The following is a 22,139-nucleotide window of genomic DNA, read 5'->3' on the forward strand; positions in this document are numbered from 1 at the left end:
AATTATTGATGCATTAACGTGTTCATCACTTTAATGTTGCAGCTGGTAAAAGTGGAGCTGGCTAGCTTAACCTATAATAACACAGCATAATTTTTTGGGTTAACTATATTTTGTAATAATATTAGGAATCTGCAAAGTAAGTATTGGCTTCCAAAATGTAGTGGAGTAGAAGCATAAAGTAGTATACAATGGAAATACTAAAGTAAGGCATAAGTAGCTCAAAACTATACAAATTATTAAAGGTCAGTTGTGTAGGATTTAGTAGCATCTAGCAGTGAGGACTCAGAATGAAACCAGTCGAAACTTCTCCCATGTGTCAAGTGTGTAGGAGACAGGAGAAAGCTAACAGCTCTGTCTAGAGGCAAAATTTGGTTTGTTTGTTCTGGCCTACTATAGAAACAACATAGCAGACTCCATGAAGGATGATATCAGTATGGTATCAACAGAAAAGCAAAGTTTCAGGTAACAAAAACACATAGATTATTATTTTCAGGTGATTATAAGATCAAGATCAAGATTAACTTTGTTGTCCCATAGAGTGGGAAATAGTCTTGGGCCCTACACCCATACTGCAGCCATAGAAATACAACTTAGTACATGGACAAATCAACATAATACCCAACATAGCAGTAGGACACACACAAAGATAAATAAATAAATAACATTAGAAATACCCCTATAAAACTGCAAATCATCATAATCCATAATCGTCATAAACTAATGACAACATAGTTATAAATATTAATCGTTTCTGCCCATATGTCCCCTTAAATCCTACACAGTGGACCTTTTAGTATAGTACTTGAGTAAATGTACACAGTGGTATTCTAAATAATGTGTATCTCTCTTTATAGCTACTGTAAATGTGTCATTTAGGCACCCTGATGGTTTACTTGTTACTTATATCATGTAAATACACCAATGTGTGGGTTTAAGAGTGTAGCATGCCATTACTCTATCTCCTCATTTTTCTAAATTGTGTTTAAAGTGCCTGAGAGTAAACAAACATCAAAACAAATTCATATGATGATAAAATTGCTCGTCTAGAGGCTGTGTGGCTGATCACATTGCAGATTTGTATTTAAATACTCCAGCATCTCATATGTTTTCATCTGAAGCTTCCCACATTGCCAGCCATGTTTACTTCCTCTCGCTGTGTTTACAGCTGAGACTCACATGTGTTGCTGTTATGTAGCAACTGCAGAGCACTTTCAGCCACAAGTGTAGAGACCTCATGTCTCAGATCTCTCTCAGCCTGCGGCTCTCCAGCTTGCTCAGAAGACATATGTTGCATATAGTATTTAAAGGCCAACACTCCTCTAGACAAGCTCAGTCTGCTGTCCAAGTATCTGGTGCCTGCACTCTCCCCAGCTGGTCATTAATCATCCCGTGCAAAGCTGTAAAAATCCGTTGAATTGCAGATTTTTGGGTTCAGTAAGATTTACCTCCAGTTTTCTGTTCTGACATGGAGTGTAGCTCAAATGCAGACTCTTACCCATTACATTGTCCGGCTAAATCCAACTAACGCTGCACCATTAGCATATTTACCCAGACAGTCACATGGGTCCTAAATAAAAATGTTGTTTATATACACAGAAAATAAAATAGGTGATAAAACTCGACCCTGCAGGGCCTCTCCGTTTATAATGAGCTGCGAGCTATGCCAGCTATATGCCCTCTCAGAGTTTGCTTATCCAAACAATGAGGCCTCTATTAAAAACCTGAGATAGTATGGCTTTTGTAATAACATGCACCCGCTACCAAACTGCGGCTGAAGGTTTTATATCCTTTGTGAGAATATAAAACCAAATATTAAGTCTTCATTCTCAGGTAATTAAAACAACTGTTTGTAGTTTACTTGTTATACAGATTTTAGGTGTGTTTCCATTCACCTTGACACACTGCATATGGGAAAAAATTACATAAACATTTTACAGTTTCAGAATACATGAAAAACACATGTTTAGCTATTACGCTGACCCCATAAAATGGTGTACGTGTTGAAATTTCTCTTTCCCTCACTAAAATGCAGATTGTCGCACACATCTCTTTGATTTTAACCTTCAACACAAACAATAAAAACCTAATTTCTTCCCTGATTTGCACTCGCCTGTTTGCATATTAATGTATACGATGAGTTTGTAGAGCTCAAGTTCAAGTTCTAGTAAAAGTTTTTTGTTATTATTATATATTAAAACAACAATTACATAGAAGCAGGCACTGGTAATGAAAATCTTGGCTCTCATCTTCCTCCTGCAAAGACCATTTAATATGTATTAAAAAAGAAAAAAACAAATTAAAAAAACAACAACATCTAAATGAGAATTCAAGAAGCATTAAGTGGCAAGGTTAAAATTAGGGACAAAATGTGACATAAATAAAATATAAAATAAAGTAATATACATGTGTTGTAGAAAGTACAGTATTTGCAAATCAATAACCTTAATGGAAACAGTTGTAAATGCACATACTTAATAAGAAGTAGGTGTAAACAGCTTGTAAGACTGTAAGTTAAAGTATAGTAAAAGTATATAAAGGTAAAACAAGAAGCAACTAATGATTTTTTTCACAATCAAATAATCTACAGATTATTTTATTACTTGATTAATCGTTTTGCTTCTAAAATGTTGGCACATAATAATTTTTTAAATCCCAGGGTGACATTTTGAGATATATAATTTTATCCAACAAATACCACAAAAACCAACTGTATTCAGTTTACTATAATGGAGAACCAAGACAATCAGAAAAATATAATATTTGAGAAACTGGAATTACTGAAGTTTTATCATTTATGGTTCGCTAACAAAGACCACAGCAACGTATAGATTGCATATAAACATTGGTTATGATGGATTAAGGAGAGCTTAAATGATGAAGTAGCGTTCTGGAAGAGGGATGAAGGTAAGGAGGGAAGGGGGAAGTGGTTGGGGTTTGAGGGATGGTGGGATGAGGGTAAAGGGATGCGGGATGAAGGAGGGGGATGAGGGTAAGGGATGCAGGATATAGGGTGAGGAACGGGGATTGAGGGTTGTGGGATGGAGGGATGCAGGTAGAGGATGAAGGTTAAGGGATGTGGGATGAGGGGAGAGGGATGAGGGGTCATTGGATGAGGGATGTACGGGATGAGAGGAAGTGGTGGGGAGGATGTGGGGTTTAGGTGTGGATGGACGGATTGGTTTGGCAGAGTCAGCTGGTGGCTGCAAGACCGGGTGGAACCAGGCAGGGTTGAGACTCTGGGTGGGGGAACAGTCTCTCGTAGGCTCCTGGTGTACAGAGCCCCCCGGTTCCTGAATTCAAACAAGGAGAGAAGTAGAAAATAGGGGGTCGGGGAGGGAAGGATGTGGAAACAGAGTCTAAGGATGAGGAAACGGATGAGGCGTGCTTAAGTACCCGTAGAACGGAAATGAATCCGTCTGAGGCGTGGTCTTTGTTCCCAAATCTTGTTATGAAACTTCATTTAAACAATCACTTATTATCTTTGATGGTCTAATCGATTAATCGTTGTTAATGTATCAACAACTTATCATTACTGTGATCAAATGCGTCTCTGACAACCTCAAATGTAGCTTTGTGGGACATTTAGTGTGTTTGGGGGGAAAATATTTATTGAAATACGCTCTGACTATCCAGGACACCATTCAAAGAATAAAGGCCGTACAAAACAGACTAAAAACAGCATTTATTGGGGTTTATTTTCACCTGTGGATTTGTATGCATTTATGGCAGCAGGACAGTGTACTGTATGTGGGTTTGATCTAGATATATCAGACTCTGGCTACACAGACAGCACTTGTTAACATCACGTAATATGTTAACAAAAAGATAAACACAAAAGGTTGTTAGACTTGTTCCTAAAGACAGAATCGTATTATCAGTCTGTTCCAGCTTGTGTTGATGCATGAGAAGACACCTAAGCGAAATGGCAGCAGAGGAGTAATAGTGTTTAAACAGAGGACATACTGCTGTAATTAAGAGATGAAACCTGGAACCACTCTCATACATTTGCACCTCTTAAGTCATGTTGTTTTTCCATTTAAGTGTGTCTGTGTTTTATCTCCTCCTCTTTAGATCTGAAGAATAAATGGCACCTGGTGGTCGACCGTCTGACCGTGCTCTTCCTCAAGTTCCTGGAGTACTTCCACAAACTGCAGCTGTTCATCTGGTGGTTACTGGAGATCCACATCATCAAGATCGTGTCCTGCTACATCGTCCTGGTCTCTGTCAAAGAGGTATGAGATAACTCTACGTAACAAAGCCCAATATCTGCAGCAAACAGCAGGGAGTCACACTCACTTATCAGTCATATTTGACTTTGATTGACTTTGTCTCTCCTCAACAGTAGCCTGTCATCCCAGTAGGTATATGTATAAGGCTTCCAGATGGCCTTGCAGTTTTTCTCTTGGCTTTGAACCTACTGACTGATACATTTTTATCAGATTTTTTTTTAACTCCAAGTATCAGCCTCAGAAATTGAGCATCGATTGAGCTATAATCTATATTTCTTTGTTAAATTTTGAAAACTGTTCTAACTGCTGTAATATTCCTTGTGCCACTCCAACTCAACATCACAAATTAAAATCCTTACAACATGTATTATTTGCACGCAGATCACTTGAATTAACAGCTGATTATTTCACTCTTAGTCTGGAGTTTTTTGGCACACACTAGATGTCGTTAGCAATGTTTCAATGGTAGATGAAAGCTGCTTTTTAAAGTGGATTTCTTGAGTGTTTTCACATCATCGGGTATACATTGTGCAGCAAGATACACTGCCAAAAAATTCATTGTGTAATTTTTGTAGCATGTAAAATTAATGGGAAGTTATTCATTTGCTTTTAAATAAAAGACTACCATGTCATGATTTTCTACAACCAAAAACCGTTAATACAATTCTGAGGTGAAGAATCAATAATTACAAATACCTACATTATCACTGGGCACTGCTCCCGTTTTCTGGGTTGATTTTATTGTTTGTATGCTGTATAAAGTTGATCTCATGCAGTACAAAGCCACCTTGAACCAATCTGAAATAAGCCAGGATTGTCTTGTGTGCCACAGACTCGCCAGATAATAGTTTTGGGGTATTTGGGCGAACTGTAATAACTGGTAGACTTTCTTGATGGAAACCATCAAGGCTCTGACTCTGACTGAGGGGTTTAGCCTGGATAAGCTCCTCAGGCTTTAGATCCTTATAAAACTCCATTTTATAGACATAGATTTATGTAACGTAATGATCTTTTATATAGGGATCTTGACCTTGAATTTAATGCATGCGTTTTTTATTTTTTTGAATTGCCTCACATTATTTATTACTTTTTATCTCTGCCAGGTGTAAGGCTGGAGGGAAGCACACGTTCGGTCATGTTTTAGTGTATAAGTGTGTGTTTGTGTGTATCTGTCTGTCCGCAACTAATCTTCAATACTACTAGACCAATAAACCTAATATTTTTTTGCACATATATGACTGTATGCTGACAGACTTCTTATGGTTGTGGTGATTCACAATTTTCTAAAAACCTGTTTTATTGACTGTTTAATGTTGTCATTGTCTGCTGACACTCCTCTTAAAGCTACAGTAGGTAACTTTTATAAAAAAGTTTTTGTCTTACTTGTTGAAACTGTCACTGTATTCTTACAGTAGGACATGAGACAGAGACACTGCACTGGCGCATGCTGCACTGATAACTGTACAAGACGTGTAAATGTGAAGGCTCGCCTTTCGCCGTTGGTCCTCTTCTGTTTACTTGTCTTTTCTGCGTACACAACTGTTAGTAAAGGAGATGTGAGCCATTATTTCATTGCTGGTGGTTGTTTCTCAGCCAGTGTGTTTGCAAAGCTCCTCCTGAAGCCGCACGCTGAAGATATTAAGCCGGAGTAGGTGAGAGCATGTTTGAGGGCGGGCGGCTGCGTAACGTGTGTACGAGCAGTGTTTGATAGCGGCGATAGAGCCTCCTCCTGACTCTGATTGGTCAGTTTTGTTCAGGCAAATGCCATTAGGAGCACTAGGAGGAACCAGAGGATCCTGATTTTTCACAAGTTTCTGCCTCGTGTTCTTCTGTCAGGATATAGTGACAGCTTTAGCAAATTAACATAGTTATTTTTATTTAAGTTACCTACTGTAGCTTTGAACAGACGGTAGGGACAGCAAGTGATAATCAACCGTTTCAGTTTGGCATTTCTGGCAATCAACTTGGCTAAAAACAACAAGCCCTACCTAGTCTGTTGCAGGCCATATTTTGTCCTTTCTCGTGGCTCAAAGACTGACATCCACAGAAAAGCTTGGTCTCATTTTGAACCAGAGCATCTACAGAAAACATCCATGCCTGATATGTTTTGATCCACTAAATTTAAGCACGATACGATGTGCTTAAAACATCTATTCATTTATTTTTTTAATGTTCACTGCCATCTTGTCTGTAAGGAAGCTGGGAGGGACAACTTGTTAATGTGTTATTTTGTGTGGTGTGTTACAGTAAAATGTTCTAAATAAATAACATTGTTTAAATTGAAAAGTTTGGACTTATCATGCAGTTTATTGTTTCCATATTAAATTTATACAATCAGACGAACCCAGGATGCTTCGTTATAATGGCACGATTTTTATGCATCTTTACTACCTGGCAGAGATCTGCACTCAATTGAAAGCACTTTTCTAGTTTCACCTGTTTTTTTATGTAAAGCGCTGTGTAAAAGTGTTTTGAAAAATGGTATACAAAAAAATATTAACACTAGTTGCAGTAGGAGGAGGAAGCGGAGAATGTAGTGCTCAAAGGATTTAAGTGAGCTGTTCATCATCTGTATTGTCTCCTGTACAGGTGTCTTTGTTCAACTATGTCTTCCTGGCATCCTGGGCCTTTGCATTGCCCTACAGCCAGTATCGACCCCTTGCCTCCAGTGTTTGCACTGTCTGGACATGTGTCATCATCGTGTGCAAAATGTTGTACCAGCTGAAGTCTATAAACCCACCATCCTACTCCAAAAACTGCACTGTGGTGAATATAATCAGAAGATGCTTGTTGTGTACACAGCATATTACTGGACATTAACTTTACTGTTCTTAATTGCACTAAGAATCAATTTTAATTTAATTTTATGCACTGAAATTTTCTGTCGACAGCCAGGAGGCTACCCAAAGGACCAGGAGACTGAACTGAAGGATAAATCTCTGTTGTATAAGGAACTAGTGGATCCAGCCAACTGGGTGGGCCTGGATAAGTCTGGTGACCTGCTGGGCTACCTCAGGGTGAGAAGTGGAAACATTCATCAGCTGAAGTTTGCAATATACACAGAATATAATCATAGCAAGACAGGAACAATAATTATGAGAGTGTGATCATTAAAACAAAAGTAATTACTCAAAGGAATAGTTCACAGTTTGGTGAAATGCATCTATTTGCTTTTCTTTCTGAGAGTTAGAAGATAAGGTTGATACCGCTGTCATATCCGTTCGTTAAATATGAAGCTGGGACCAGCAGCGACTGAATTAAGATTCTAGAACTTAAAGATTACTCACCTCAAATGTTTTCAGAAACATATTTTAGTGTACTGTTTAGCGTTTTAGAGATGAGAAAGTTGGTCTGACCGTTGGGTGGGGCTTGGTATTTGACTATTTGCAGCATGGTGGCCGGGTCACAAACAGCTAAACAGTAGACTAAAATATGTCAAAATATTTCTGAAAACATTTGAGGCAAGAAACAGGTGATGTAGTTTGAGAATCTTGATTCATATTTGATCAGTGGAGTCTAGTTAAGCAGTTTAATTGCAGGTCATGGAGTGATTGACATGATTGACAGCTGCGTTAGAGACTTTTTCACAAAGTATCTGTCTTTTGTACTTTTTTCAAGATATAGTGACAGTTTCAGCAAATATGACACAAGGTTATTTTCATAAAAGTTACCAACTGCAGCTTTATCTTTATCCAGACTTTGCTTTTTAAACTAAAAATCAGCAAAAGTTTAGTGCTCTTATTTGATAAATGAATAAAATAACTTCAATAATCAGTTGTTTAAACCCTCAGCATGTATTTTAAAACAATAGAAAAACATATTTAAAATATTCTCTCCGTCACCATCTGTGCAGAACAACCTCTTGATGCTGGGTCTGTTAGCATTCGAGGTGACCATCTACCGCCATCAGGAATACTTCAGACTGAGGAACAAATTGTCGCCTCCTGCTGCCAGGATTATCTTCCATGATATCACACGACAGCATCTGGACATCGGCATCATATGCTTCATCAAATACTTCATCAACTACTTCTTCTACAAATTTGGACTTGAGGTATAGCCAAGTGAAAAGACATTAATAATATGTTTTGCCTGGAAGCTGTTAGCCCCATAAAGCTCATTATGTCTATATTCCTCATGTGTTTCCCTCAGACGTGCCTGCTGCTGGTGGTCAATGTTATTGGGCAGCGTATGGACTTCTACGCCATGCTTCACGCCTTCGCCTTGATTGCAGTCATGTATAGACGCAGGAGGAAAGCCATCGCTGAGATCTGGCCCAAGTACTGCTTTTTCCTGGCTTGCATGCTGACTTTCCAGTACTTTATCTGCATCGGGATCCCACCAGCAGCCTGCAAAGGTTTGACTCAGTCAGATTGTACTTAGAAGAACCAGACAGTGACAGGAAAGTAATTGACAGCCCTCAGCCGGTTATTGCTATAATTTCAGGCCACAGTCAGGGATTGTTTTCTTTATAGATTAATTTAACATTTATTTTTCAGTCAATGCAGCATTCATTAAGTGTATCAATCAAAAAAAGAGGTAACATCTTTGAATTTCTTTATTTGTTCGACCAAAAGTCCCAAACCCACAGTATTGGATTTACAATGATATAAATAACAGCAAAGCAGCTAGTGGTAACATCTGAGAAGCTGACAACAACAAATGTTTGTTGTTTTAATGGATTATGTCAGTTAATTATCTGTCTGTTAACTATTCATTTAGCCCTACTATGATTGATAACTCAGTTAAACTGTCAATGTTGTATCAAGGTTATATCCCCAGGTGATCTCAGTCTCAAATCTTATAAATTATGTTGCTGAATCAAAATTGGTTTATTCACAGAATGCATTTGGTTCAGAAAAACATTGAGGCCTTATAAGGATAGTTCACCCACAATCAAAAATATGTATTTTTTCCTCTCACCTGTGATGCAATTTATCAGTTTGCATTGTTTTAGTGTGAGTTGCAGTGTTGGAGATAGCAGCCGTAGAGATGTCTGCCTTCTTCTCCAGTATAATGGAACTAGATGGCACTCAGCTTGTGGTGCTCAAAGCGCCAAAAAAATACATTTGAAAAACTCAGCAGTGATGTCTCTTTCCAGAAATCATGACCTGGTTGCTCAAGATAATTCACAGACCTTGTTGTGAGCAGTTGGAACTATTTTCTATCTATGGAGCTACACCCACCAACCATATCACTGCACTGAAGGAAGATACATCTATTGCTAGCACCACTGTGCAAGCGAATGTTTCAGGTCAGCCGAGGATGACGCCATTAATGTTTACATCTCGTGCTGCCATGAGCAAGAGCCTCTCACCCACAAGTAGATGCATGCTACCCTCTGCACGGTGATATGACTGGCAGGTGTTCGGTAGAAGAAAATAGTTCCTACATTAAACTGCTCACAACAAGGTCTAAGTAAGTCCGATGTTATAATGTTGTTTATACATATGTCCGATGATAATGGAGGATGTCTTCATTTCAGACTATCCCTGGAGGTTTCCCAACTCTACTACAGACTCCAATGTGGTCAAGTGGCTCTATGTTCCAGATTTCCTCACCCAACCCAATCCTTCATTTCTCATCTGTATGTGTTTTAAGTGGTAGACACGTCGTGGTTACGATGCTGATGATTGTCATTATAGTCTCTAGTACCAGCGAGACTGTGTTCAGCATACATGAGCTTTCTCCACTACTCTCTCCTTTTCTAGATGATTTCATGTTGCTGCTGTGTGCCTCTCTTCAGAGGCAGGTATTTGATGATGAGAACAAGGCAGCAGTCCGCCTCATGGCTGGAGACAACGTGGAGATCTGCAGAGACCTGGACGCAGCCTCTTTTAGCGTCCACAACCCCGTCCCTGACTTCATCCACTGCAGGTACAGCAGCTTACACTGATGTTATACTATATTTACACAGCAGCAGGAAGTGGCCCAAGTATGTTTATTAATTCTATTAGGGCTACATAGATACAGTATGTGGCACTGGACCTCTACTTGTATTTCAACACTTAAAGTAGATTTTACATTCAGTTCAGCTGAAGTATAATTTTGGTGTCACCGGAGCTGAACTGGTATTAACATGGATGACGACAAAAGACATAGAAATGTAAAGGAAGTGAAGTTGGCGGCTTAATAGATGCTTAATAATGTTAGATGCCCACAATTAAGTCAAGTGAAATTTGTTTAAAACAAGCAGCACTGTTGAGAATTGTTTATATTTGTACTATATATGGGTTATATATGGGTTAACTAAAGGAATCAGAACAAAGCAGCAGTTTATATTTAAGCATGAAGTCTTTTAGGAAGACTTTTGAGTCATAATTCTTTTTCTATACCTTACATTACCCTTAAAGTTGTACCATTGATATAATATAGGCAGAAATGCCGAGTTTAGTCTATGTTTTCTGGATAATACACTGGCATGAATTGTGATGAATTATTTTATGTAACATCAGACAACCCTTTGTAGATGTTAAAGACCTGCTAGATGCTAATGCTAATGTGAATTTCCATAACGCTATTTGTAATCGTCTCTGAAATTATGAACAAAATGATCTTAACGTTCTATCTGTTTCTGGATCCACTGTGATCAGAACATGTTTGTCTTATGTCATTTAGAGTGCAACAGGATTACTACTCAGGTTATTTGTCCTGTCAGGTTTTATTTTTCTCTTGTAAATGATGTTCTGTCAAAATGAGATAAAGGTATAAATGAAATGTTTAAAGCAGCAATAATCTACATTTTTATATTAAAAATCAAATGACAATGCGAAAGACTTGTAATCACTTATAGTCATGAACCTACTGAGAATTATCAGCTGAATCTAATCAGCTTTATTGAGCTTCATAGTTAGTTTCAGCTCGTTGTTTAGCTGTCCCCCAACTTTACTGTCTTAGTTCACTGTCATTGCTCTCATAGAGTTGCTCTCTGCCACAGCAGGCATCTGTTTTCAGTGAAAAAGCTCTAAAAACACACTCTACACTACCTGCTCAGCAACAAACAGCAGACAAACACAGTTAGAGACTAGCTGGTGAACATGTTGGAGCATTTAGCAGCTAAAGAGACAGAACATCCCTCAGGTGTCAGTAGAAACCAAAGACAGAGCTAAAAGGGAGTGAATATTTAACTTATATACATCAGGTGGACACAAACACAACTACAAATGAGTGATAATGTTGTTCTGTAACTGCTGGATGTGTAAATAAACAATTGTTTGCTTACAAATTCACCATATCATATTAAGAGCCGATGATATATAAATATGGTGTTCCCAACTTGCACTGATCACTGATGGGCTAAATGGTAGAGAAGCAGGCTGGTAACAGGTGGTGTAAGGTTTGGTCCACACTGATTGGGTAAATGTAAAAGAATTAGAGGAGTGAATAAAGGGACGATTCTTCCTAATAATCAGTAATAACCACTGAGGTACAGTTTAGTAAGACAGCCCAATGGTGGGCCTGAGAGCGCCATCTAGTGGGCTTTGACAAAATGGTTAGATTAAGTTAAAAATTAAGATTTTGGTTATTAACAAAACCAGTTTTTTTTTATCTCAATGTGCACAGGAATTTACATAGATAAAAAAACTGTCAAATTAAAATGCATGATGTTATTAGTTCCATTGAATATCACCACGCCTCACACATTATCTGGTAGAGACATCAAGTAAGCTAGCTAATGTTCACTCGGATGCAGTGACACAAATTTGATCAGTTATTTTTTAACAAAAAAAGTGATGTGGGAGACAATCCTGTGCCAGTAAAAGCTCCACAGTGCGTGGTCAGGGAATATGACCCTGAATACATTAAATGTGGATAATTTATTTTGGTCATTACTGTTGACAACGGCACAACACATGTTTACAACCCAGTTTATTTCTTCTTCTTTTTGTCATGTTATCTTTTTTCTCTTATCTATTTGAGAGAGTGGTCCTCTGAATTTTGTGAACAATCAGAAGTGGGCTTTAAGTCAAAAACGGTAGACGCTGGGGTATGCAGTAAGTGTCTTACACATTTACTGCGTGCCCCAGCCTCTCTAGTCGACCTTCTCAGAAGCCAACTCAGTAGAAAAGGGTTGTTGTACTTGGCTGCTAACTGTGTAACCATAGAAATCTTAAGTGGAGTGGTGCTGAATAAGAACACACTCGCTCAGCAAATCCCTTATCCTAGATAAATAAAGGTAAGGCGGATGACAGTAGCTCATGTCAGTAGCTTAGTCAGAGATGTTATTGAATATCCACTGTATACATAATTCAGACTTTTGGCTGTTGTCCCATATCTGAATCTAGAGCTAGATACTGACTCTGCACATAAAAAAAAGAGTGAAGAGAGGGTTTTGAGAGGCAGAGAACTAGAGAGCGAGCTAGAAAGACAGCAAGAGCATCCTGACCTGTCCACACTCATTGATTATGTGCTCTTCACATTCCACTGTTTTGATGCGCAAAGTGGACAAGTCTTTTATTAACGCACTCTGTGTCCATCAACAAGCCCTAGTAGAGAGAAAGAGAGCTGTACAGCCCGTCTGTCCACGCCACAGCAGCTCTGCACTTATTCCATCGTTTCCCTCCAGGATCGAATTACGGATACGGGGTGGGGGAGAAATCCATAATCCACAAAAACACTCTGTCCGTCGCTCCGCGACTCAGACGCTTTTGCCCTGTACTCTAACTCAATAAATAGCTTTTAAGTATGGAAAAGGTATTTTCTCCCACTGATGAAGAAGGACACTCACTCAGCTATTCCGGCCCATCAGCGTGTCGTCCGATCCAAGCCCACTTCATCAGAGCTGCTTCCTAAACAGTGCAGCTGTTGTTGTGGTCCCATGTTTTCCCCAGGTCCATCAAATGAATGCACCTTGCTGCCTATGTTTTCACTCCACACATCATATTAATGGTCTCTCACACGATAACACAGGATCCACACGCATGCTTTTAGCATGTTAGACATGCACAGGTCATACTTAAGTGTACGTGCACCTGTGCTGAGTGACAGGAGTCAGGTTTCAGCTCTGCTTCACATTCATTGATCAGACTCTTACCGGTGTCCTGACACTAAGTGATATAGTAAATGTGATTGATGGTCAGATTATGCACACAGCTACAGGATGAACTCAAATATTGTTTTGACTTTTATTGTGTGGTAAGCATGCATTCTTACTACCTTACCTAAAATTAACTCATGAACTTTATCTTATTTCAAATCTGTCAAATAAAGCAGAATGTTTTTTAAGCCTTCAGGATGATGACAGCAATGGCCTGAGGCATTATGTTTAGGGGTTGTCTTTCTCTTTGTTTGTCAGTCCCATTCTTGTGAACGCATTATCTCATGAACTGCTTGAGGATATTTTTTCAAATTTGCACAAACACCCACTTGGACTCAGTGATGAAGTGATTAGATTTTGGTGGTCAAAGGTCAAGGTCATTGTGACCTGGTCTGTCTCATTCATGTGAACATGATTTCTCAAGAACACCTTGAAAGAATTGTTTCAAATTTGGCACAAACATCCACTTGGACTTATTAATGAACTGATTAAAATTGGGTGGTCAAAGGTCATTGTGACCTTGCATCCATCTCATTCTTGTGAACAAACATAAGGGGCCTTTGAGTTAAAGGTCCAGTGTTTAGGGTTTAGTGTCATCTATTGGCAGAAATGGTATACAATATTCATAACTATGCTTTTATTAGTTTATAATAACCTGAAGAAAAGAATCTTTGTCTTTTTGCTACCTTGAATGAGCCGTTTATATCCACATATGGAGTGGGTCCACTTCCACCGAATCTGCCATATTGTTCTACAGTAGCCCAGAATGGACAAATCAAACACTGGCTCTCGATAGGGCCATTCACATTTTCGCATCTGCCACCATAGTTCTCCCACAGGCTTGGCACATGGGGAGTTTCAGTTACTACACAATAAACCTTGAAGATTATTCTTTCAAACTAATTGAGATGTTAGAAGATTAAAATTGAACTCTGGTGTTAGATACATGCAACTCCTTACTAGAAGTGGAAGAAGTACTAGTGGACTTTTAATAAAGTAAAAGTACCAATACAACAGTAAAAATAAGTTTTAATTTAGTTGAAGAAAAACATATCAGCATCAAAATATATCTAAAGCACCAAAAATAGAAGTACTTAATATGCAGAATGGCCCATTTCAGAATCATATATATCATATTATTTGATTCTAATCAAAGCATTAATATGTGCACCACCTTAATGTTGTAGTTGGTTAAGGTGGAGCTAGTTCTACCTACCTTATTAATATTTTTTTATTAACCTAGAAGTATATTCCATAATTTATTTGTTGATTATGTTTTATGTTGATGATCTGGATCTGCAAATCAACTAAATCTGTCAAACAAATGTTGTGGAGTAAAATGTACAATACTTCCCTTTGAAATGAAGTGAGGTAGAGATGCAAAGTAGCATAAAATGAATATAGTGAAATTAAGTACAAACACCTCAGAATTGTACTTCCATCACTGCTCTCTATTGACAGGAAGTAGCTATGACAAAAGAAAACTAAGAGCAAAATACAAACCTCCTCATAAATAGCAGCAGGTGAGCACCTTATTTTTATTTCACTTTACATCGCAGACCAGCTGAGTTCATAAACGTGATGTTGTGTGTAAGTTATATCACGCAGGCTGATATGTCACTTGGGTGGGAATAGTCTTTTAAGCAAGCTGGGAAATCAGGGAATTCTGATTTTTTTTTCTTTTTCGGATGAACCACGGATGTGTTACAGCACCTTTCCTGGCAGCTCATTGTGGATAGTATACAATATTAATAACAGCAATGCAGCTTTTTTTAAATGAGCTACATGTTATGCTCTTTTTGTATGTTTATACCTTGTTAATAGTGTTCATGAACTGCCACAAATATGTACAATAATGAAAGCAGCTCCATTTGGCTGTGTTTCCATGTTCTGTATCAGGTGCTACTACAGGGCGAGCAGTTAGAAAAAATTTTGTTTTTTGGATAATGTGTGAGCACTGTGCCCTTTCTGCTGACGTGTCATGAATGCAGCATGAGGGTGCTCTGTATGTTGTGTTTACTGACAGTAACCTCTACCTGACATTTAGAGTTGCCAAAGAATCCAAAAAGCTTATAATGTATCTGTTGAATTTATAATAATGGTTTCACTACCGTCTTCTAGATCCTACCTGGACATGCTGAAGGTCATCATGTTTAGCTACCTGTTTTGGTTTGTTCTCACCATCATCTTCATCACGGGGACCACGCGCATCAGCGTTTTCTGCATGGGCTACCTGGTGGCCTGCTTCTACTTCCTGCTCTTTGGAGGCGAGCTGTTGCTCAAACCAATCAAAAAGATCCTCCACTACTGGGACTTCCTGATCGCCTACAACATTTTTGTGATCACCATGAAGAACATTTTGTCTGTGAGTAGCCTGTCTCTAGCTGTATATCAAGATCAGTTGATTAACTACGAGAAAGATGAAATCTATGTACTGTGCAGATGAGGTGATATAATGTTCAGTCTAAAACATCTGTCTGTCTTTTAGAATGCAGAGTTCATAACAACACTCTGTGTGCTATGTGATATCAGAGATTTAAAAGAATACTTCACTCACACAATGATAATTTGTATATCTATTACCCTGTGTTCTGTTCAATTTTTTGAGAAAACTTTGTTTTCTTAGAGGCTTCCATGGTGAACGAAGAATCCAAAAATTGAGAAAAGTCTTGATGAATTGGAGTCAAAAGGGGTCCACATTTAACGACATCAAAATTTTATCACAAAATTCCCAATTCCCAAACATGTGCATTTTCATTCCAACCTTATTATTTAAAACACTTGCACACCTATGCAAGCACATGTGTTTTAATTCTGCTTGTGCATTCCATTGATCAGTGTGCAAATGACACACCTGCCCAGGCTATTTGTCTTTGCGTGAGACTTTTTTATGCAGAAGTGTTTTAAATAGTAAGGTTTTAGCGGAAATGCGTGTGTTTGGGAAGTACTGAGCATACAACTTGATTCTGATATAGTTTTACTCTTGTTAAACGTGGTCCCCCTTTCAATTTTATTCATCAAGAATTTTCTGTTTTTGGATTCTTCGTTCACTGTGGAGGTATGCGAGAAAAACTGCTCTCTTTACAAATGATCTCTGATATATAAATGATCATTTCATTGGAAAAGTATTCCTTTTAAAGATATTTAAAGATATAATATACTGTATCCAATAAGTGATTGTATTCCTCTATATAATAAAACATTTTTGTTCTTAGATCCTGGCTTGTGGCTACATCAACTCTCTGATTGAGAACCGGTGCTGGTTGATCCAGTTGTTCAGTCTGGCCTGCACCATTAAGGAATACAACATCAACATCAGCAAAGCAAACGACAGTGAGTGGACTCAACATTTTACTTCTCTGTGCATCTCAGGGGTAGACAATAAATTTCAGAAGAAGGTGAGATGTCCCCATCAGTATTAGGAGGAGCACAAATCCCCATTTTTGCTACAACTAGTAGTCATTAATCTCATGTCGGTGTGATTTGCTGCTTCAGTCCAAGAGTGTGTTTCCCAAGAAGCTGATTTAAACCCCCAACCTTGTTTATTTTTCAGGCCTGTCTTTCAAAGCCAATTTAGCTCAGTGTTAATCTTGGTGGATTTATAGCGAATACAAAACACTGCCACAATACTGAGTGAAACAGTCAGATTTGTGCACAGAAAGTGCCAATATATTAACATCCTTGTTTATTTACACTCACAAATGTCCTCACTTTCACCTTTTATCATTAGAGCTGTGTGATCTGCCCAGCAATGAGGCAGGGATCATCTGGGACAGTATCTGCTTCGCCTTCCTGCTGCTGCAGAGACGAGTCTTCATGAGCTACTACTTCCTTCACGTGGTGGCCGATATCAGAGCATCACAGATCCTTGCTTGCAGGTACATAGATGAGACTGTCACGTTTCTGACCTACCCAGGGGTGCTGCTCCCATATTCAGATTCTTCTAGTCTAATATTGCTGCTGTATGTCTTTAATATAAATAAAGGCTTACTGTACCAGGCTTTTCCTGTCACGATATGTTAAAAAGTCTATGAATCTGATTTATTTGAGAATGATAAAGGCACGAAAGCTCTCCGATGCTATCTAGATTCAGGTTTGAGAAATTTTCCGAGTAAGCAAACAACATAAAGTGCAAGATCGACAGACTTTTGACAGGGAAGATAAGGAACACTGGTGTGTATCAAGAAAACGTGTCAGCCAAATAAAATATGCTCTGGAGTTCAATGTCAATATAATAGGAGAGCTACATGTCTTTTTAATTTGCACAAAAGAAACTAATGAGAAACACACCTGAGAAGAAACATTGTATCTGTCTTTCCCAGTAGAGTGACGTTATAATCAGATAAATATGGAATGTATCTAGATTTGTGTGAATGTTTTCTTTTCACCTTCCAAAGGGAGGCATTTTTTTCATTAAATTGTAAAGTATGACCAACTTTCACACTCTGACACTAGAGATGTTTTGACCATTTGCTTGTGTTTCAGAGGGGCGGAGCTTTTCCAGGCCACGATAGTGAAGGCGGTGAGAGCCAGACTGGAGGAAGAGCGCAAATCTGTGGAGCAGCTGAAGAGACAGTGAGACTCCAAATATTTGACTTACTCCATGTGGTGTAATGCTGTGGTTTGGGGCTCTTGGGTACAATTTGCAATACAAGGGGAAGTTTTTTAAAATATATATTTGGTACGTTTTTTCCCATTTCTACATTTACATACACATAACTTAAAAAAATCAAGCAGTTGTCTTCCTCTAGATTAGATTTAACATTTATTTAGAACTACCTCAGGACCAATTATGACACAAGAGTTGTGTCTGAAACAGGCCAAACAGCATCCACCAAAAATCCCATATATATATATATATATATATATATATATATATATATATATATATAGATATATATATATATATTTGTAGGATTTTATTGGTTCGACAAATTCATTATTTGGAACCCAGTCTTCATCAACATTTTCTAACTATTTGATTTATAGTGGCTTTTGTGTTGTTTGGTTTTAAAGGAGCTGTATGTGACATTCAGAGCAAATCTATGATTCAGAGTCTGGGGCGGAAAGGTCTGCACATGGCTCTCAACATGGTTTGTCAGCTAACGATGCTGACTCAATAAATAGCGCTAACAGGTGATGCAGTGGTTAGCATTGTTGCCGCACAGCAAGAGGGTTAGAATCCAGGGTGGGGGTGTGGAGTTTGCATGTTCTCCCTGTGTCAGCGTGTGTTCCAGGTACTCCAGCTTCCTCTCAAAGTCCAAAAACATGCAGGTTAATTGGTGACTCTAAATTGGCCATAGGTGTGAATGTGAGGGTGGATCGCTGTCTGTCTCTATGTGTCAGCCCTGTGATAGTCCGGCCGCCTGTCCAGGGTGTACCCCACTATTCGCCCAAAGTCAGCTGGGATAGGCTCCAGCCCCCCCGCAGGTTACAGAAAATGAATGAATGAACAGCAACAGTGCTAACAAAAGCAATGATGTTAACCTGGGGGGAACTGGGGGACAGGTGTTACGCTTCCACAGTGACCTGTCCCGATATAAGCAGTAACTGTATGAGCACAGTGCAGAGCAGCGGTGATTAGTGAGCTAGTGGGACCCACATGCACTAATATGCACAACTTGCCAGCACTGCCACCACAATTAACTACATCCTCATGTACGAAATAGTTTTTTTGCTGCTACATTATTGCTTTGAATGTCATGTACAGTTCTTTTTAAGAAAACCGACCAATCACAGTGAGAAGTTGGCAGTTTTCAGACAACAGTGGAGCTCTATAGCACAGAGGAATAAGATATATCAGGCTTTTGCTGCACCGGTGACACTTAAAAATTGAATAAATTCATTGTTGGTTTTTCATGGGATTTGCTGACTAGAAGAAAAACATCAATATCAAGTTTGGTTAAGTCTATATCATGACTTTAGATATCTTTGATGAATCTCAATTTAATCGATAAGTAAGTAGACATGATTCAGAAAGCCATTTAAAATCTGTTCTGGAGCGACTCCTAGCTCAGTCTTTACTGTTTACAGGAAACCATTGCTCAGTATATTATACTACATGAAGTCAATGTATTTCCAGCACTTACAGTTACCCCAGGAGTTACTCATAAGCTCTGATCATATCCACTCACCCTGCTCTAATGAGCACTCCACTGTTTCATAACGTACACTAATTTCAATATCAACCCTGGAGATATTTATGGTCAGCCTGTGATGTTCCTCTGTGTCGATACTTCGTGTCTCTTCACTACCTCTCTGATCTAATCAGGATGGAGCGCATTAAGGTGAGACAGCAAAAGTTTAAGAGGGGCAAGGAGAAGATGCTGAGCATGGTACAGGAGTCTGGAGAAGGACAGACCCTCGTCCACCCCGAGGAGGATGATGATGATGGTATGAAGGAGGCTGCTGGGGCTTCTCTCTGTGCAGTCAATATCAGAAAAGTTGATGATAAGGTTGTTGTTTGCTTGTAGTGCTCAAGGGAGAAGGGTGAGAGCCTATTAATGCCTGGATTTATTAAAGGGGACCCATTATGTTCATTTTCAGGGTTATATTTGTATTTTTGGTTTCTAAATGCTTTAATGTTCAAAAACATTTTATTTTTCCTCATATCGTCTGTGTGGGAACACCTCACTCTCTGTCTCAGATGCTCCGTTCAGTGCCTTTAAAGGAATACTTCACCCACAAAATGATCATTCTTATATCAGTTAGTCTTACCATGAGTTCATGAAGTCATCTTTGTTTTTCTTTCATGCCTCCATGGAAAATGGCAGGCATATTGATTTATTAATTGAGTGGGGGAACATGTTTATTATTAACAGCAAAACTATATCAAAACAATATATCAAATATATCAAACGTTCAGAACTTGTGCAGTATAATCCAAGTCTCATTTATCCGGTCATATGCTTAATACTTCCCAAACACATGCATTGACTATTTAAAACTGAACTGAAAGTGAAACTTACCTATGCATTCTACAAAGCCAGACTCCAATAGTAAGTGGCAAAAATGCATGTGTTTTGGAAGTGCTGAGCATATGACTGGGAAAATGAGACTTGGGTTACACTGCACGAGTTGTGTAGAAGTTTGAAAATTGACGTTTTAATATAGTTTATCTGTTGTTTGCCGTTTTGCGGGAGGAATGCGAGAAAAACAAAGTTTTCCTCACAAATTGAAGTTAACACGACATGACCAATTGATTTAAAAATGGTCATTTTGTGAGTTAAGTAATCCTTTAAGACCCCCTCCTGAAAAAGCCTAGTCTGCTTCGACCGGTCAGCATTTCCAGCTCTTCCGCATCTCGGCATCTCTGCAACGTCATTGTAACCATGGGAATGACTGTAACTGTGATAGCGGCACTTTTTTATTGTAAAAAATCACCAGTGAATGCTTTTAAATGAACAGCATCAGCAACCAAGATTACATGTTTCTCTGAGGTTAGCATGTAGCTACACGTAGCAGTGTATGTAATGTAAAGACTTGCAGTAGCATGCCTGGAGCAGGTAACCACATGAAAAATTCTATCACAATCTCATGTCATTTTGGCTCAAAAGTTAAAAAATAATTTGGTGTTCGGAACAATCTGAAGCTTGAGGGTTTTTTCACAGGGATTTTTTTTTTTTTTTTTTTTTTTTTTTTTTTTACATATGTTCACCTCAGTATTTGAAAATTTGGCCACGTTTAATATGAACATGCAACATTGTAGCATTATGTGTATGACAGAAAATAAGGGAAAGTGTAATAGGTCCCCTTTAAACATGTGTTTTTTAATGATTTATTCTCAAAACAGAAGCTTAATAGAGTAAAAAGATATATATAAATATGCCTTGAAGTTTGCAGAAGAATCCATTTTCTTATGAAATGTTGCCTTGATGTATTTGTGAAATTTTAGGAGCACATCGAACGAAAGCCAAGACCAAAAAAAAGCAGTGGTGGAGGCCGTGGGTTGACCATGCTTCCAGTAGGTTGACCCCCAGAACCCTCTTTTTTCTCTTCCTCCACTCTGGTTGGCCCTTGTGTCCTTGACCAGAACGCCGAGGATTCCCATACTGCCCCTGGGCTCTGAAGGCACCAACACACAGCAGCCTCACTCCATTCAGTCCTTTTCTGTCTCTATTTAAGGGGCCCTTGTTACCTGTGGCCTCGTGTACACTGTGTGTAGAGAGGCACTTCAGTTTCAAGACGATCTATGAAACCGTGTCAGTATCAGTGCGGAGCAGGGTTGCCTTAAATAGACACGATGAGACAACGTAGAAAGAGAAAATGACTAATGGCTGGAGGTTTGTACTTGACATCATCGGTCTCACCTCAAGAGCCCACAGTTGAGAATCACTCTGAAACATTTTCATGCAAAGACATGAAGTCGACTCGCCTTTATTCTCAGTACTGGAATAAAGGATGAAGGGTTTATTCATTCTTTGCCTGCAGACATGATCACCAAACAGGAGAAAATAAAACAAACAAGAACAATTGGACCAGCATGTAAAATGATGACTTTTACTATCTAAATTCCAGCATCTTTCTGAGTCAATACAGTGGTCCCTGTTTGGTTTGACCTCATGTCTCACGTCGTACTCCACCCCCACATGACATTTTCAAATTATTTCTCCATTTTTATCTCTTTGTCATTTGATGTTTCATCTCCATGTCCCAGCATCCTCCCTCACCTCCCGCCCACCGCGGTTCTGTTCAAGGACATAAGTCAGCCTTGTCTATCCCATTGCTTCTAACACTTAACTACTGTAGACAGGAGTCACTTACTCTGTCGAGAAGCTTAAAGGCGACTGTGCTTACTGGAATAAGAGTCTTCATTGTGCTTTGTGCTCATAGGTGTACTAGTCATACTAACATTTTATATGTGTGTTGTTCTG

At 38.8% G+C, this 22,139-nt stretch overlaps 1 protein-coding gene across 2 annotated transcripts in view; it reads left to right on the top strand.

Moving 5' to 3' along the window:
• piezo2b (piezo-type mechanosensitive ion channel component 2b) overlaps positions 1-22,139 on the top strand; it is a 113,836-nt gene that overhangs the window by 63,799 nt on the left and 27,898 nt on the right. For both annotated transcript variants that reach the window (XM_078173042.1, XM_078173041.1), the window contains 13 exons: positions 4,072-4,232; positions 6,819-6,995; positions 7,121-7,246; positions 8,083-8,283; positions 8,382-8,586; positions 9,715-9,816; positions 9,941-10,106; positions 15,388-15,631; positions 16,482-16,599; positions 16,997-17,144; positions 17,752-17,841; positions 19,538-19,659; positions 21,161-21,229. In XM_078173042.1, the coding sequence (XP_078029168.1) occupies positions 4,072-4,232; positions 6,819-6,995; positions 7,121-7,246; positions 8,083-8,283; positions 8,382-8,586; positions 9,715-9,816; positions 9,941-10,106; positions 15,388-15,631; positions 16,482-16,599; positions 16,997-17,144; positions 17,752-17,841; positions 19,538-19,659; positions 21,161-21,229 (1,929 nt within the window). The remainder of the gene's footprint in view (positions 1-4,071; positions 4,233-6,818; positions 6,996-7,120; positions 7,247-8,082; positions 8,284-8,381; positions 8,587-9,714; positions 9,817-9,940; positions 10,107-15,387; positions 15,632-16,481; positions 16,600-16,996; positions 17,145-17,751; positions 17,842-19,537; positions 19,660-21,160; positions 21,230-22,139) is intronic.

This window comes from Epinephelus lanceolatus, chromosome 12 (assembly GCF_041903045.1).
Source record: "Epinephelus lanceolatus isolate andai-2023 chromosome 12, ASM4190304v1, whole genome shotgun sequence".
Lineage (NCBI taxonomy): Eukaryota > Metazoa > Chordata > Actinopteri > Perciformes > Serranidae > Epinephelus > Epinephelus lanceolatus.